At 46.3% G+C, this 16,620-nt stretch overlaps 1 protein-coding gene across 2 annotated transcripts in view; it reads right to left on the reverse strand.

Moving 5' to 3' along the window:
• Positions 1–16,620, reverse strand: part of LOC142582884 (cytochrome P450 3A2-like) — a 52,319-nt gene that overhangs the window by 18,165 nt on the left and 17,534 nt on the right. For both annotated transcript variants that reach the window (XM_075692982.1, XM_075692983.1), the window contains one exon: positions 1,845–1,933. In XM_075692982.1, coding sequence (XP_075549097.1) covers positions 1,845–1,933 — 89 coding nt within the window. The remainder of the gene's footprint in view (positions 1–1,844; positions 1,934–16,620) is intronic.

Here is a 16,620-nt window from a genome sequence, read left to right on the forward strand (position 1 = left end):
CCAGCATTAACACGACTTCCGTTCTCTTTGAATAAAGTTACAGGTAATTTTCCCTGATAGAAGCACAAATTTCCCGAATTTTCCCTGAGTATTTCCAGACTATTCAAATTCCCTGGGAATTCCCGGTTTCCCCGGTTGGTAGACACCCTGTTTATTTATGATTATTTACTTTTATACACAGCCAGCAAAGCAGCAGCAAACTTGAAAAGCAGAGACTGGAGAGCAACACAGTGTTCTTCATCACAATTACTTTTCCAGTAACCTTGTTGCTAAAGATTTCACCTGCTTCAGAGACTTCTCTGAATAAACTTTGTCGAAGCAACTATCCTTCGTGTATACATTGCGTTTGCGTTGCCACAACAGGTCGGCACAAGTACTATCACAATTTCTTTCTTGTGTGCAGTTTTTTTACAAAACTGCGCTGCCCCACCTTTAGACTGAAATTAAGTCACTCATGCTGATTAGTTAGCAAAAAATGAAAACGAGCAACATCACGAGAATTGGATGCATACAACATATCATTTTGGCCCCTTAATTGATTTATGCATTTACTGAAGATAGATCAGAGCTGGTGCATTGCCGCAAACACAATCTATTTTCGTAAAACTTGATGCAACATTTGTAATATTTTAGAAAGAGCCCAGCATCTATAGAATGTGAAAAATTTGCGAGAGTTGGCAGGTATGCAAGTGACCACACTGTGCTGGCAATCTTGGAAGCCATGCTCTGCGGGTACCACAACTCTCAACAAACCAGGACTCGTATAATGTAGCAATCCATTTTGCTCGATTACATTTCTTATCATCCATTGCTCACGGCCAGCCAAACCCAGTGATAAAAAAGATGCCGTGCCACACAGATCACTGACGAAACACGAGAAGTGAAAAGAATTGCAATAGAATCGATAGATTACCTCAGCCCAGAGCACTACACCAAGAGATTACCCCAGTCTCATAAATAACGGCAACAGCGCAGCACGAGATAGTAGCATTAGTGGGTTCAGGTGCAAGAAAAACAAAAATATTCAACAAACTGCACTTTCTTTTGTGTCCTACTGCAGTCCAACTCTTTTCATTATCGTTAGTTGGCTACACTGTATATATCAAGGATCGACTTCTAACCTTGTTGGCACGGCATCTTTGATATAGAATTTAGTGCAGAAACTTTTTCACATTAACACGGGACACACACAAGCGCTACTTTCAACAGAATGTTTATTGGAAGCGGGGTCACTATTTATATATGCCATCTTAGTCAAACATGCACAAACAGAGATGCATCGAGATACGACAATCCTCTCCCAGTTAAACATGGTGAAGGCATGCCAACACAATCTTGGCCTAGCTTCAGAATAGTAACAGTTTCAATTATCAGTCTCGTTATTTCTTCTTTGTGCTTGCACACAACAATATATTGGAAAATGTTGGAACAGAGGTGAGCAACCATACGTGCTGCAGTGGGCTGCTAACCAGCCATCACCACATTTTCTTACATTGTTGCAGTCCTCTCTGAGCCTATCGTTTAGTTGTGCGCATCCCTTCCTGTGTCCATGTGAAAAAGTTTCCAAGCTAACACACTATATCAAACTGTATATATAATTTATAAATGGGGCTTGATATATGTATCATTAGTAGCTGGCATGTCGTTTTTACAGTGAGTACCCCTGTTTACATTACCTTCTTACTTATAAAAGCTAAGCAACACTCTAGATCGTTTGGAGCACATTTTATGGCTTCAGCTTGACTTATCACAAGACTTTCGTGTCTCATTAAATGCTGATGCAAGTCTCATGGTTTTGGCGTACAAAGAGCTAATGCAATTAATTCAAGGAATCGTGTGCTTACTGCTTCATGTCAGCATCGTTGTTATTTTCCGCAGCAGCTTCCAGGTGGTTGCAGGTAACCGTTACGCAGCCCGCGATTAAATGATACATCTGCACAAAATAAGTGATTACACCCTTTGAGAGCACATATTTCTTTAAAACCAAAAAACATTGAAAGGATAATGAGCTTTGTTAACACCTCTAAATCAGTGTTAGTGTGAGCAAAAAGTAACGCAGCAGGTGCACATTTTGGGCAGAAACTGAGAGAACAGCAATGCTAGGAGTACTATTCACATTCATCCTGCAGAATGTTTTTCTTTTTCCATTTTTTAAAGGGTCCCTGAAATGGTTGTTGTTGTACGCTTAGACATAGAGGGTATCTCTCACAGAATGCTTTCTCACAAGAGTTTTGCGTCAGCACGCTATAATAAAACAGGCACAACTGGGTAAACATTACTCTCCTCGCAAGCCACGGCATTCCCCCTCTCCTTTTACACTGTACAACCTATGTTATGTCCTGCCTCCTACGCGTGGTGATGCAAGTGCTGTTTACTTTCGGTCGATTTCAACTGAGTGTGTTCCTACGTCTCTTTCCTGCCCAGTTTTTCTCGTTAAAGGGGCCCTGAAACACTTCTTGGACACAATAAAAAAAACTTGCCGATTTTTTTAGCGAGACGCCTGTGAACATGCGAGACAAATATTATTGTACTGCACGCAGCGGGGAACTTACAATCTCCTGTCAAAAGCAGCAAACAGTCGCTTGCTCTCGCATCGGCAACCATTGAAAGCAGTTGGTCCACCAACATCATCGGTTGATTTTGTGATTGCGAGAACTTTCTCAGTAATACATACTTGCTCATGCCGAGTTAAATAAACGAAAAATATATATGTCCGTGATCTAAAAAAGACAGAAATATCATTTCCTCTTTGCACTGTGCGCAGCTGCGTCTGCTGCGCTTGGCCTCTGAAATGACAGTGGTGTGTGCCGTAGCGTAGTCTACCACAGCCGCCATGGGGTGCCTCGATGACCCCTTTTGCAGCTGCGACCCTCAACTTCTGGCCAGGGCTTTACCCTCATAGCTTTTTCGCTGTGTAGCTTCCAGCATGCTAGCAGAGACGAAAAGAGAGAAAAAGCCAGGCATCTGTGCAATAGCTCCACTTATAGCTGAACAATTGAAAAAATTTTTGCACCATGAGATTTGTGAGACGACATCCTTTGATTAGTTATAAAAGTGTTTCGTGGCCGCTTTAAGACTAAGCTACAAGGAGCAAACCTTCGTGACAAACTTTGCACAGCAGATGGAGATGTGGTGACCTGATGTGCAATGTTAACTGGCTTGCAAAAAAAGAGGAGGACCACACGAAGTGTTCGCTGCATTGCGGCGAGCATATCAGGTGTTTCTGTTAAGAGTTTAACCAATTCTTAAAAATCGCCTGTGGCAGATAGCACATTTCAAAACTTGAGCTGGATTTATCAAACATGAGGACATTACTAGCACGAGAAATCTAAATGCATATTCAACTAACCTTTAAAAAATAATAAAGCTTTTAATCAATTACCTAATGCCACATACTGCAATTACGAATTGTAGCTGCTGATTTCACAAGATGTAGCCACATAGAACAAATTTTGAGGAAGATACCAGCTTCGAGATATACGGTAAATTCCTGAAGTTGCCGACGAAATACATGGGCATTTCAGTTACTTTTGTGCTTCAATGCATGAAATGTTTTTTTCAAAATAGTAAGTGAAGCAACCGTGCATTTTTACCTCAAGTTCGACTATGCATATCTTGAAAACAGTGCCATCGTTAGTATTCACTCTAAGTGGGTATGCCTTGCAAGCTTACTGGCTACAATTTGCAAATTGCGACATATACTGTAAATTATTTTAAAGGGCCCCTGAAACGGTTCGGACAAATTTTGTAGACGCGTAGGGTACAGCTTAAGTAGAACATTCGCACCACAATTTGAGTGAAGCGTTACGTATTAATGGAGCTACAAGCGATTAGAAGTTACCCTCCTCCCCATCCACGCTTTTCCTCCTCAACTCGTTCGCCGAGCGAGCGGGGCTACGCTCCGCCTTCACTGGTCCTGCGTCACGATGCGACGTCACATCGTCCACTTCCGTTTGTTTTGGAGCCCGCCCCCGCCCGCGCGAGACCTCTCCGCTAGGCGCTTGGCTGTCGACCCCAAGCGAGAGCTATCGAAGCAGCGTGCGTTGCGAGCATTCTGTCGTAGCGCCGAACGTGTCTGGTATTCCGTTAACCACAGGCAAGCTGGTCATTTCGGCAAATCACTGGAGGCATAAACGCAAGCTGATGAAGGAACTTTGGCGTAGACGTACGTGAGCGGCCTGATCGGTCTACACGGTCCAGACACTTGTTGGCGCAGCGCTTAACCAGCCAAACAAAGCGCTAATATTGCTATAACCAAGTGTAAAACATTTTAAACATTTATAAAAACAACGTGTCGATGATTACACTCCTGCGAAAAATACGCACCAGCAGCAAAGAATACGCTTCGTTGCTGCTACTGTGTATGGTTGCGCTGTATGCCACCAGGTGGCTGCACCGTGCAGACCATTCACATTTGCCCTTCTGCTCATCTCGGCTCATCCCGTTACGGCACAGTCAAGCGGCCAGACCCTGTCCCCTTGCGCTTGCGTTTGCCCTAATATCGGACTCGCGAAACGCTGTTGCGTTAGCAATCTTCCGGTGTAAAGTGACGGCCACAAACGCGCAAATCCTGGCGCCGATCGGATAGCGGTAGTCCGATGCGCAGCAGCCAGTTCGCTCGTACGCTGCCTTGCAGAGGGACACGATGTCGCAGCTTGACATATTGCCAGCCGCTACGTTTGCAGTCCACAAGGCAACAAAGTCGAATCATAGTGCTCGCGAAAAGACTGAGACCAACTGTGACCGCGGAGCTCTCGTCAAAATGGAGTACGTTGTGACACAAAGCAGACGACACTTGCTGTGTGCCGGAAGTGCTTAATGTACTGAAAAATTGTTCTTGTGCATTCTCTTTATGCTACTTTCTTATCATAAAAACAAATTAACTAACATTCCAACTATTACGAAGATCATTTGTTTATCATAAAGCTGGAAAAATTATCCATCACGCGCCCTGGTCAGCCAATCGGATAGCTCGCCCCACTGACGTCATATGGGTGATCTTGGACATATGGGTAGGGGCGGCTTACAATTCCGCCGAGCAGTGCGCTGCGATCGGCAGCGATGTGCATTTTTAAAACCTTATAATAAATTACACGCTTTACGCAGAGCACTTAGATGTGTCAATTAATGATCAGAAGGACCTACTCTAACGACTCAGTACGTTTGTAGAAAATCGTCAAAAGCGTTTCAGGGTCCCTTTAATAGATAATCAGATATCTTTCTTAATTAGTCGATTATGCATTTTGATTTTTTGGGTGAATAATATCCACCTCTCAAAGTAGACCAACTCAAGGACTAGAATTGTGCTATCTGCCACATGCAATCTTCAAATATTTCTTAATGTTTTCACAGAAACACCTGGTATATCCAATGTACAAACTAAAAAGTAGCTTGGTAAAGGATTTTGAATAGTGCAAGTATGTGAGAGGAATACAAGGAAAGACAGGGTGCTAACTTCCAGCAAACTTCATTTGTGAAAACGGTGGCTAATATACATTTCATCGACAGCACGTGACAGCAACTATCCAGCTTTTTAGGAAGTCACTCTCTTATCAGCCTCTAAAAGGCAATCTGGACTGAGTCCTAAAATCAGATTGTCTTCCACAATTTCACGAGTCAGCCGGTCACAATCCTGACAGACAATAGTACAAGCATCAAAAGGCTTGCATCTGCAGCTTGCATCTGCAGACTGGGAGTCAGGTTTCGGACCCGAGCTACCAGAACTTCACCCAACTGGGGCCTCCTGCCAGCCTGTTCCCAGCCCGGATGTCGCAACTCCACCTGATGATGGATTGCTGCTCGAGGCCTGCAAACTTCTGTGCCCACAGGCAGAGAGCATGAGCAGTGGAGCTAGGTGCCCGAATTTGCCCCCAGCTGCCTGTACAGAATGCCACTTCCATCTGCATGCGCTGCCAAGCTGCCTGCGTGCCCTCTGCAAGCCGAAGCTGCTACGCTCTGGTCACCCATTTGTTGGTAAACCCCATCAACATTTTGGTTTTGGTGAGATGAATGCCACTTCTTTAGTTGCTTTGCCACTGCCCATCCACGTAGAACTGTTGCACGCGCCTACACTTATGACCTGCCCTAACTCGCTTGCGTGGTGTTCTTACTATTTTAGCTCTAAGTGCATTTTTTTTTTCTTGCTGTGAATTTTTCGTTGTGTGTTTACTTTATATGTTTCTTCTCACGCTATTTATATTAAAAGCTCTGTGTGCTTCTTGGAACAAACAGCTTTGTCTCTGATTGGCTTCTCTGAGATTCTGCCTTCGGGGCCTGTTTGAAATATTAGAAAAAAGGACCTGCCTCACAACCATGGTATATGGTATACCAATAGGCCCATATTGCTGTGACTATGTACAAAGTAGCTGTCTATAGTGCTATTTCGACTTGATAATAACCTGATAACATGTAAATATACACATACACTTACGATTGTCTCTATATCACGGTTGTAAGGCTTCTTTCTAGCCATCAGTGGTAAAAACAAGTGCTGCCACAGTTAGGCTAGAGCAGCCGCTAACTTGTGAATATGTGAAATAGGCTATTAATACCATTTCCTCTACTGTAAAATATAAAATAAAGATTAGTCAGAAAAAGAAATTACAGTTTTGCCCAAAAGGCAAACCATTGATTGTGATAGCAAATTCGTAGACAGCAAACATTTGCTTACTAACTAAATTAACAAGCATGGTGTCATGCGTGCACAGGCGAACATGAACACATCTTATTCAATGAACGTAGAAACTCATAGTCAAAATTCTGGAATGAGGAAGCATGGCAGCAGCAGCACGCGAATTGACCTTCGTGCTGCCTCTCGCTTCAACACATACTAAGCGGTGAAAACACAGCGCACACGAAGTTATGAGCCATTGGCACACCTAGACTTAGTACTCATAGCAGGTTGCTTTCAAGATAGGACCCGAGCGGCTGCGCGACGCTGCATCATATGCAGCAGCAGCAGCTGGAGTAGAAAGCTCTCCCCTTCCCCGCCGCCTTGTGGTGGGGAAGGTGAGCCACTACCGTCGGCTCACCGTCGCATGCTTTCAGTAGCACATACAGCATACGGTGCATAGCGATGATGTTATTGCCCTTGCACTTTATAAGGAACATCATGGCGATGGCGACGCTAACGGCAGAAATGCACTTGGGGTGTCCATATAATCGCTACTGCAATAAAGGAGTAACAAACATCAAATCGACACTTCTTGAGTGGGATGCAGAGAAGGTACAACTGCGATATAGTCTAACTCAAGATGGTGGCTTTCTGGCGGACGTTTTTACACATTGTAAGGCATGTTCAATTGCCTTCACAACTTCTTTTTCCAGATTTCAGCTTGTTAGGATACTTTTCTGCTACCATTCTAGGCAAATTACACACAAAGGTTGGTTCTCTGACAAATGTGAAACCTGTGGCTGCCACAAAAGCGCCTTTCTTTTCAAAACTGCAGGTGATGGTTGTGTTGACCATGGAGGTTGATGTTGCGACTTTGAGGTGGTCCCATAACGCTCGTCACCCGTTTCGTGACAGAGCGTTGGTAGCGAAGACTCCGAGTCAGGCGTTGGTGAGAATAACAAAAGGGACTTTATACACTATATACAGGTCATTATACAGGACAAGATCGGATCGGTACGGGGACCGAGAGCTAACAGCAAATGCGACTGTTCCCGTACGGCGACGTCCGGCGAGACTCCAACGCATAACACATCTCACTTCACTCGAGAGTGGCACTCGGCTCACGGTGGTTCAGTGGATCCAATTCTCCAGGCGGCAGCGTGGGGGCTTATACAGCCCCGAGAAACAATTGTCACTCAAACGGCCCAATACAAAGCCAGCACTCGACGGTCGTCCGAGAGGTCCAACCAGTGACTGCGCTGGCCAGCCGATTCAAGTCTGCCGCGCGTGGTGACCTCCAGGGGAAAGGGAATACGGCGCCAAGCAGTCTAGCACTTTGTTGCACATTTGAACATGTCACTCGCCGATGCTCCTTCACAGGACACCGCTGCATGGCGGCGCAGCATCTTGACTTGCCAAAGGAGCGTTAGGGCATTGTGCCTTTTGGCGCAGCCCCGGTTTTGTCCAAAGGGCGTTCGCAGGATAAATTCTGCATCTTGTAGATTCGGAATCCGGGCTGGTTGTACGGGCACAACAATGTTGACACTGGCATGCAGTGCTCCAATACTCTACAGCATGCAGTAGCTGTAGTTTACTCCCTGCACACACCTGCAGTGCAAGACAAGCATAATACAATGCTGGTACCATTCATGTTCCTGCCACTGAAGAAGACATCCCTGTTCCAATTTTCATTGAGAACTCCTCTGCATTCCATCAGCTGCCACTGCCACACCTGTAGCAGACCTACCGCATTCTCAAGCGGAAGTCGACCACTAATTTGAAAAAATGAGTACATTTATTGCATTTGTGAATTTACATTTTAGGGCACCCAAATTTCTATGCATACACATTGACATGTATATTTGTTTATCTTTTCCAGGTAACCACTTTTAACCGTCTAACAAATGTTATTGCTCAGCGTGGGATGCGCCCGCATGTATTGAAAGTTTCTCTAATGCTATCGATGTTTCTACCCATTGTCTGTTGTCATCCAAGCTTGTGTAATCCGATTGCATGAGCAATGCGAATTGTGCAGAATTTTCTGGAAGACACATAGGCACCAGAGATTACTCTGGAGCCTTCGATGATCCATGCATAAAATCCAATGCGCTTGACAATCAGATCAGATTTTCGACAATCGCCGACTGTGCTCGCCGCTACCGCTGTCATTTGAGTGTAGCCTGCCTTTGAGGGCACAGGTTCGCCCGATAAAATGCTAGTTTCGTCAATCACAGTTTTGCTACTTTCTTCACCGCCATTACTACGTGAAATCTGGCGGAGGTGCTAGTGCGCTCATGTACTGAATGCCCCCGCAAAGCCGCAAACAAAGCCTGAACCCCGAAGAGAACACCAACATCGCCCAAGACCAGCGAGCTAGCCACAGACTGCAAGGACTGCCCCCAGAGCACAAACTTCTGCCTGATATGACCAGGAAGATCGTGGCCAACCTTCTCAACCTTCAATAACTGGACCTCTGAGGATAAGCTACACCAGGTGTACTTCTCCTTCGAAAGCGCCATGAGGACCTGGTTCGAAAACTAGAAGTCCACCCTTACAATGTGGGACCTGTTCAGCAGTAACTTGCTGAGGACCTTCAAGAGTGTTGTCCGAAAAGAAAGGGCCAAAGTTCTGCTGGAAACCCAAGGGCAACTACCCAATGAGACCATCGCCACCTTCACAGAAGAGATGACCCGTATTTTCCAGCACACCAACCCAGAAATGTGTTTTTAGTCGCTAAAATCTTTTATGTGATGCAAGCGTTATGTCTGACGAGGATGTCTGTGCAAAAGCTGCAGAGAGTACTTGCGATGTTTATTTGGGCCTCAACATGGGAACGTACAAGTCGTAGTATTCTGTTCCATAGAGTGTTGAATGGTGGGCTGGGGTTGTCACATTTGTTCCTCAAACAGATTGTGAGCAGGTTTCTTTCTTTGCGTGATCAAAAGGATGCTTTTCTGAGAACAATGACTCAAGCTAGACTGCGCGATCCATTGCCTGATTATGTAGTGTCGTCCATGTATGGGGCCAATGCCTTTAAGTGTTTTTTTGCGTGAAGTGGTCGCGTCTTTCCGAATACTAAAACCAAGATTTTCTAGTGAATATCTGGCCGCTGTTACTAGTAAGAAGTTGTATAAAGATCTTGTTGATGTATTCTTGTCTGTACCGTTGTATCGTACAGTATTTGTTTTAGGTTCAGAACGAGATGTTCTTAAGAGAGTTAAACGAATGCCGGTAAAAGCTTCTGTTAAATCTTTCTTTCTTCAACTACATACAGGCACTCTCCCAGTGAAACCGTGGCTGCAAAGCAAAGGCATTTTTGTACCTTGGTCTGTGAATTGCTTTATATGCAAAAAACCGGAGACGATTGAGCATATCTTCTTGGACTGCCATGACGCAGTGTTTTTGTAAGATATTCTAAAACGTAGCTTTAAAAAGGAACTGCCGTTAAGTGCTTTCGGGATACGCTTCCTGCCATGCACGGAACCAGAGGGAGTGCCCGTCGATCTGTTAATGCTTCTGTGCATTCACAGTGTGTGGTGAACGCGTATGGATATTAGACATGAGCGCATTGTTTAGGCCCCAGCATATGAATACTTCATTGAAAGTGTGTTATATATACGCGAATTTTTCTGTGCACAGAGTGATCATCCTGATTGGCTAAGTGCTTTGGACAAAGTGACTAGCCTACATCGTTCTTATCACACCACACTGATCTGGCATTGACTAGTTGTTTTTTATGGCCATGTAATATTCACATTGTATTTTCTTTTGCCAAGCCGGTAATAAAAAAAAAAACCAACCTAGAAATGTCCGAGAAGAAAAAAGTCCTCATCTTGATGCGAGGCGTAAAGCAAGAACTTTTCACCGGACTGATCCACAACCCACCAAAAACCGTAGCTGAGTTCTTGACAAAGGCAATGACTATTGAGAAAACTCTGACAATGCGCACTAGGCAATATAACTGCCAAGTGCCCATGCTGCAATGCAAGATCCAGGCACTGGGCTCTGGTGACCTCCAAGAGACCATTAGGGCCATTGTGCGGGAAGAACTGTGCAAGATGTAACGTTCATCGCAACCTCAGGTGTTCTTCGTCACTGACATGGTCAAGGATGAATTTCAATGGTCACTGGGCGTTCCTGAAGTGCAGCCCAAATCGCTGCCTCCCATGCCGGAAGCAATGACCTACGCCGTCATAGCCCGCTGTCAAAGATCCCCCTTCGAGCCCATGTCAGGGCACTGTAATGCCGCAATTCCATCGTCCGCCGCCGCCATCACCAGCTCGCCCATCTGCCACCATGCACTACTACCCAAGGAAGACAGATCTATGGAATGCCCCCGACCACCGCCCGCTGTGCTATCAATGCGGAGAAACAGGTCACGTCTACCGCCAATGCCCATACCGCAACTTGGGACTGCGAGGATTCACCATCAATGTGCCATGCCCACAGCAAGGTGAATGTCCTCGCGATATCGCTGACTACCTAGCCGCCATTAAAGCTTCTTTCTGGGAGAGTTGGTGAATACTTGATTATATACTTATATACTTGAAGATTATATACTTACATACTTGAAGACGGATGCCCTTATATAAGGTATCCGTCTTCCATTAATAAAATTCAGTTGACTGTAACAGCACCTTTGTCTCGTCCTTGTTACTTTGTGGATGCATGTGTTAGCACTGTAACAATTTTCAAACCTAGCCGCTACTCAATGGAACCCACGACGACCATCCCGTTCGCCATCATCTGGCCGCTACCTGCCCATGCACAACGCCGGCAATACACTGGCCCAGCCTGGGGCCAGTCTGCAAGCCCATATGCAGAAAACTAAAAGCAGCAACCAATGGAGGTGCGGTTGCTGCTTGATGAATTGACGAAGATTCCCCGACACCGCCGAAGACACCGAAAAGCCTGTTTCGATGACATACCAACGAGACACTGCCATCCCGACAAAGTCTGGAAACAAAATACAGTCGATCCCGGATATATCGAACTCGAAGGGGATCACGAAATAGTTCGATATATCGATAATGCGAAATATAAAATATGCATGTCAAAAGCTTCTCTAACAACTCCACACATCTCAAGGCAGTTTCCCCGATGTCATGACTAACGAGAACTTATCGATCTGTGCCTCCAAGGCGCGTAAAAAAACAAAAACACAGTGTGATGACCAGAGCACTTTATTTCGGAAGAAAAAAATCTGTGACCTTTGCTTGCTTTTTTTTCTGCACCAGCAAGTTCATTAAGCTGTCCTCAAGCTTGTTGACAGTGTCCAAATGAGAAAGGCCAGCTCCTTCCATTGTGCCCCAACAGCGGCGAATGACACTGAAAGCTGATGCAAGTTCAGCTGCAGTGCATGGTGGTTGGTCCTCTTCGTCGGAACCTTCGCCGCTACTCAAGTCTGTGTCCTCATCACCCATGATGTGAGCCACAATCTCCGCATCAGCGCGATCCGCTACAGCTTGCACGCTGTCATCAGGGCTGACGAAATCGCGTGCTGTAACGCTGCCTGGGATGGCGCCTGGGAATGCCGAGAGCTACTCAGAGTGTTGCGAGGAATTCCAAACACCGCGGCGACCGACGACTTTTTCTCGCCAGCCTCCACCTATCGAATGATGTCCACCTTTGTTGAAAAATCCAAATTCTTGCGTTTTTTTGCGGCCATCGCTCCGGAACATGTGCCAAAAGCGGAAAGAAAAACGGACTGCACCACACAAGTCTCAAGCCTTCGCGATGGCTTCATGAATAAAAGGAACAAAGCGACTTGAAAAATGCATCGCTCCACGTCTCCGCACTACTACAAGCCCAAGCTGAACTGACCTCGTTTGTCTCGCTGCGCCAGCGGTGTCAGCCAACCAAAACACGGGAAACGGGCACCTGCGGTCAGCGTGGTTTTTCCCTCCCGCTTCCCTTTCACACCCAATTGCACTCCAAGTGCTCCTCGTTCCGTGCCTTTTACCCACACGCCCCTTTCTCAGAGTGCGGGGCAGCGCGTGTGAGATCGCAGGAACAACGCGAGAGCTTTGTGAGGAGAAGCGCACTTGCGGGGGTGGGATGCGATGGGAGAAGCGCACTTGCAGGGATGGGGTATGGTGGAAGAAGCACACTTGCCGGGGCGCAGCTCAGCACGGAGTTCAATACATCGATATGCCGGTGCACGGGAGTTCTATATACGCGAACAATAGCACTATACTTTTACATGGGATTCCCAAGGAGATTTTTCAACTGTTCAATATAGGAAATAATTCTATATATAGGGGTTCGATATATCCGGGATCGACTGTATATGCTGATGAAAGACGACCTGACGACGTGACGTTCCAGCTTCAGATCAACGCGACGCAGCCTTGATCTGACACCAAGTCACAGCTGCAACGCAAGACAAAGAACCACCAACCTTGACATGCTTCTCGAAGGCCCCGTAGCCACCGCCTTAGTGGAGACAGGAGCTGACTACTCCATCATGAGCGGACACACAGCCGCCCAGTTGAAGAAAGTTAAAACTGCATGGGAAGGCCCTCAAATTCGGACAGATGGAGGACACCTAATAATGACAATTGGAATGTGTATGGCAAGAATTACCGTTCATGACCGGACTTACCGGGCTTACCCTACCACCTTTGTTATCCTTCAGCAGTGTTCACAAGATGTCATACTTGGCATGGGCTTCCTGAACCAACACGGCACAATCATAGACCTGAAGTCGAAGTCGATAACGCTGCCGGAAGATCAATCGATACTGCTGGACAGCTCTCATAGTCACCGCACCTTGAGTGTGCTCTAAGATGAAGTGAACATCCAGCCTCACTCTAGCATTGTCATTTCCATCGGCACTGAAACACCCGCAGACGTAGAAGGCGCTATCGAGGGTGATCAACGTCTACTGCTCGATCGTGAAATTTGAGTGGCAAGAGGGATCGTTCAAATGCCTGGAGGAAAAGCGAAAGTGATGCTGACCAACTCAGCCAGGAGTTCAAGCACGTCAACAAGGGTACGATGATCACATACATAGAAGAAATTGTGGATACCAGCAATGCGTTTGTCCTCTCGGATTCTGCCGCATCTATCTCGACGACCATAGTTTTCAAACCAGACCTACATAAATCCAAGCCTCCCCGCGAGTAAGCAGCAGCAGCTCAGAAGTCTTCTCCAATGATACAAAGATTGCTTTTCGATGTCATCGAGGATTCGACAAATACCAATTGCAAAGCATCGCGTAATAACTGAAGAGTGAGCTAGACCACTCCGCCAAAGCCCTTACCGAGTTTCGAAGCAAGATTGTGAAGCTATAAGACAACAAGTCGAAAAAATGCTACGCAATGACATCATCCAGCCGTGAAAAAGCCTGTGGGCACCTCCTGTTGTCTTGGTCAACAAAAACGACTGAATGCTACGTTTCTGCATCGATTATCGTCGACTGAAAAAGATCACTAAGAAGGACATATATCCCCTCCCACGGAAAGACGACGCATTGGATCAGCTCTGCAACGCTAAATACTTTTCGTCGATGGATCTCAAATCTGACTACTGGCAAATAGAAGTCAACGAGAGATTGCGAAAAGACCACCTTCATCAGTTCAAGGTCATGCCATTCAGACTGTGCTAGATACCTGCAACGTTCCAGCATGTGATGGACATGGTGTTAGCAGGATTGAAGTGGCAGACCTGTCTTGTTTACGTAGATGACATTGTCGTCTTCGTGGGAAACTTCGAAAATCACCTTAGGCCACTTGCGACAGTACTTGGGTCCATCAAGTCATCAGGGCTCACTCTGAAGCCGGAAAAGTGCCGCTTCACTTACGATGAGTTTCTCTTCCTGGGCTATGTCATCAGCAAATCTCGAGTCCCCCTGACCCACAGAAGACAGCTGCCATCACAAAGTTCCAGCAGCACATCAACAAGAAGGCAGTGCGCAAGTTCCTTGGCATGTGCGCCTATTACAAATGCTTTGTCAAGGACTTTTCACACATCGCTGAGCCACTGACACATCTAACTATATGTGATGTCGAGTGCAAGTTAGAAACGCCGCAAGCCAACGTATTTCAAAAACTCAAACGACCCCTACAGTCGCTACCGGTACTTGCACACTTCGACGAGGACGCCAATACAGAAATCCATACTGACACCAGTAGCCTAAGCCTCGGTGCTGTCCTAGTCCAGAGGAAAGACGGACTTGAACGGGTGATTGCTTATGCTAGCTGGTCGCTGTCAAAAGCGTAAGACAATTATTCTACGACCGAAAAGGAATGCCTCGCCATCATTTGGGCTACAGCAAAATTCCACCCTTACCTATATGGCAGGCCGTTCAAAGCTGTCAACGACCATCATGCGTTGTGTCGGCTAGTGAATTTAGAGGACCCTACAGGACAGCTGGCCCGATGGAGCCTCAGACTACAAGACTGCCTATGACACGCCCCCATTGACTCTCCGCAAGACGAGGATGATGATGCCTTCCTTGGAATAATAAGCGTGGAAGACTTTGCTGAATACCAGTGAGCAGACCTAGAGCTAAAAAGCCTCGTCGAGTATTTGGAAGGGAATACCGATGTCGTCCCTAGGCCATTTAAGCAAGGATTGTCTTCATCTTCACTTCAAGATAATCTACTCATAGAGAACTTCTCAGCAGTCCACGCCAACTACCTTTTTGTTTCCTCAGCACTGCGTCCAGTACTGCACGCCCTACACGACGATCTGACCACTGGGCCCCTCGGATTCTGCCAGACGCTATCGAGGATACAGGAAAGATATTACTGGCCACACCTGACTGCCGATGTCACCCGTTATGTCAAGACATGTCGAGACTGCCAGTGATGCAAGACACCACCGACAAGGCCGGCGGGATTACTACAGCCGATCGAGCCTCCTTGCAGACCATTTCAGCAGATTGGGATGGATTTACTGGAGCCCTTTCCGACGTCACCATCTGAAAACAAGTGGATTGTCGCGGCCACAGACTACCTTACCCGCTACGCCAAAATGAAAGCTCTGCCTAAAGGAAGTGTGGCCAAACTAGCCAAATTTTTCATTGAGAGCACCCTGCTGTGGCATGGTGCGCCAGAAGTCCTCATTACTGACAGAGGAACGGCTTTTACTGCTGAGCTTACTCAAGCCATCCTGCAGTACAGCCAGACAAATCACCAGAGGACCACTGCCTATCCCCCACAGAAGAACGGCCTAACGGAATAACTGAACAAGACGCTCCCCGACATGTTACCGATGTACGTCAATGTCAAACACAAGACGTGGGATGTGGTGCTTTCATATGTCACCTTTGCTTACAACACAGCAGTGCAAGAAACAACACAGATCGCGGCGTTCAAGTTGGTTCACGGAAGGACCCCAACGGTGACTCTCGACGCCATGCTGCCGCATGTCACTGACAAAGAAAATGTTGATGCCACCGCCTACCTCCAGTACACCGAAGAAGCCCAACAGCTCGCCCACCTGTGCGTCAAGAACCAGCAGAGGACCGACAGTCGACACTACAATCTTCGATGGCGCGACGTTGAGTACCAGCCCAGCGACTGTGTTTGGGTTTGGACCCCGATACGCCAACGAGGACTCAGTGAGAAACTATTGCGACATTATTTCGGACCCTACAAGATCATTCAACACAGTGGCACACTTGACTATGAGGTCGTGCCAGACAGCATTTCGCTATCACAGCGGTGCCGTTCATGACGTGACATAGTCCATGTTGTGCCATTTAAACTGTTCTACCAGTGCTAATGAACTTTGGGACTTTGCATAGCTGAATTCAGGACTTTCTTTTTTTGGACTGTGTTACTTTGGACTTTGTTTCTTTGTTGTTTTATTACTTTCTTTTAATAAGTGTCCTTTTTCATTCTCCTGTTGTTTGTAGCATCTGGACAATGCTTTTTGAGAAAGGAGACAGACACGTATGCTTGTTTGTCTTTTTCGGGTGACTCCTTTTAACCATCTAACAAATGTTATCGCTCAGCACGGCATGCGCCTGCATTTATCGGAAGTTTCTCGAATATTAT

This window comes from Dermacentor variabilis, chromosome 5, assembly GCF_050947875.1.
Source record: "Dermacentor variabilis isolate Ectoservices chromosome 5, ASM5094787v1, whole genome shotgun sequence".
Taxonomy (NCBI): domain Eukaryota; kingdom Metazoa; phylum Arthropoda; class Arachnida; order Ixodida; family Ixodidae; genus Dermacentor; species Dermacentor variabilis.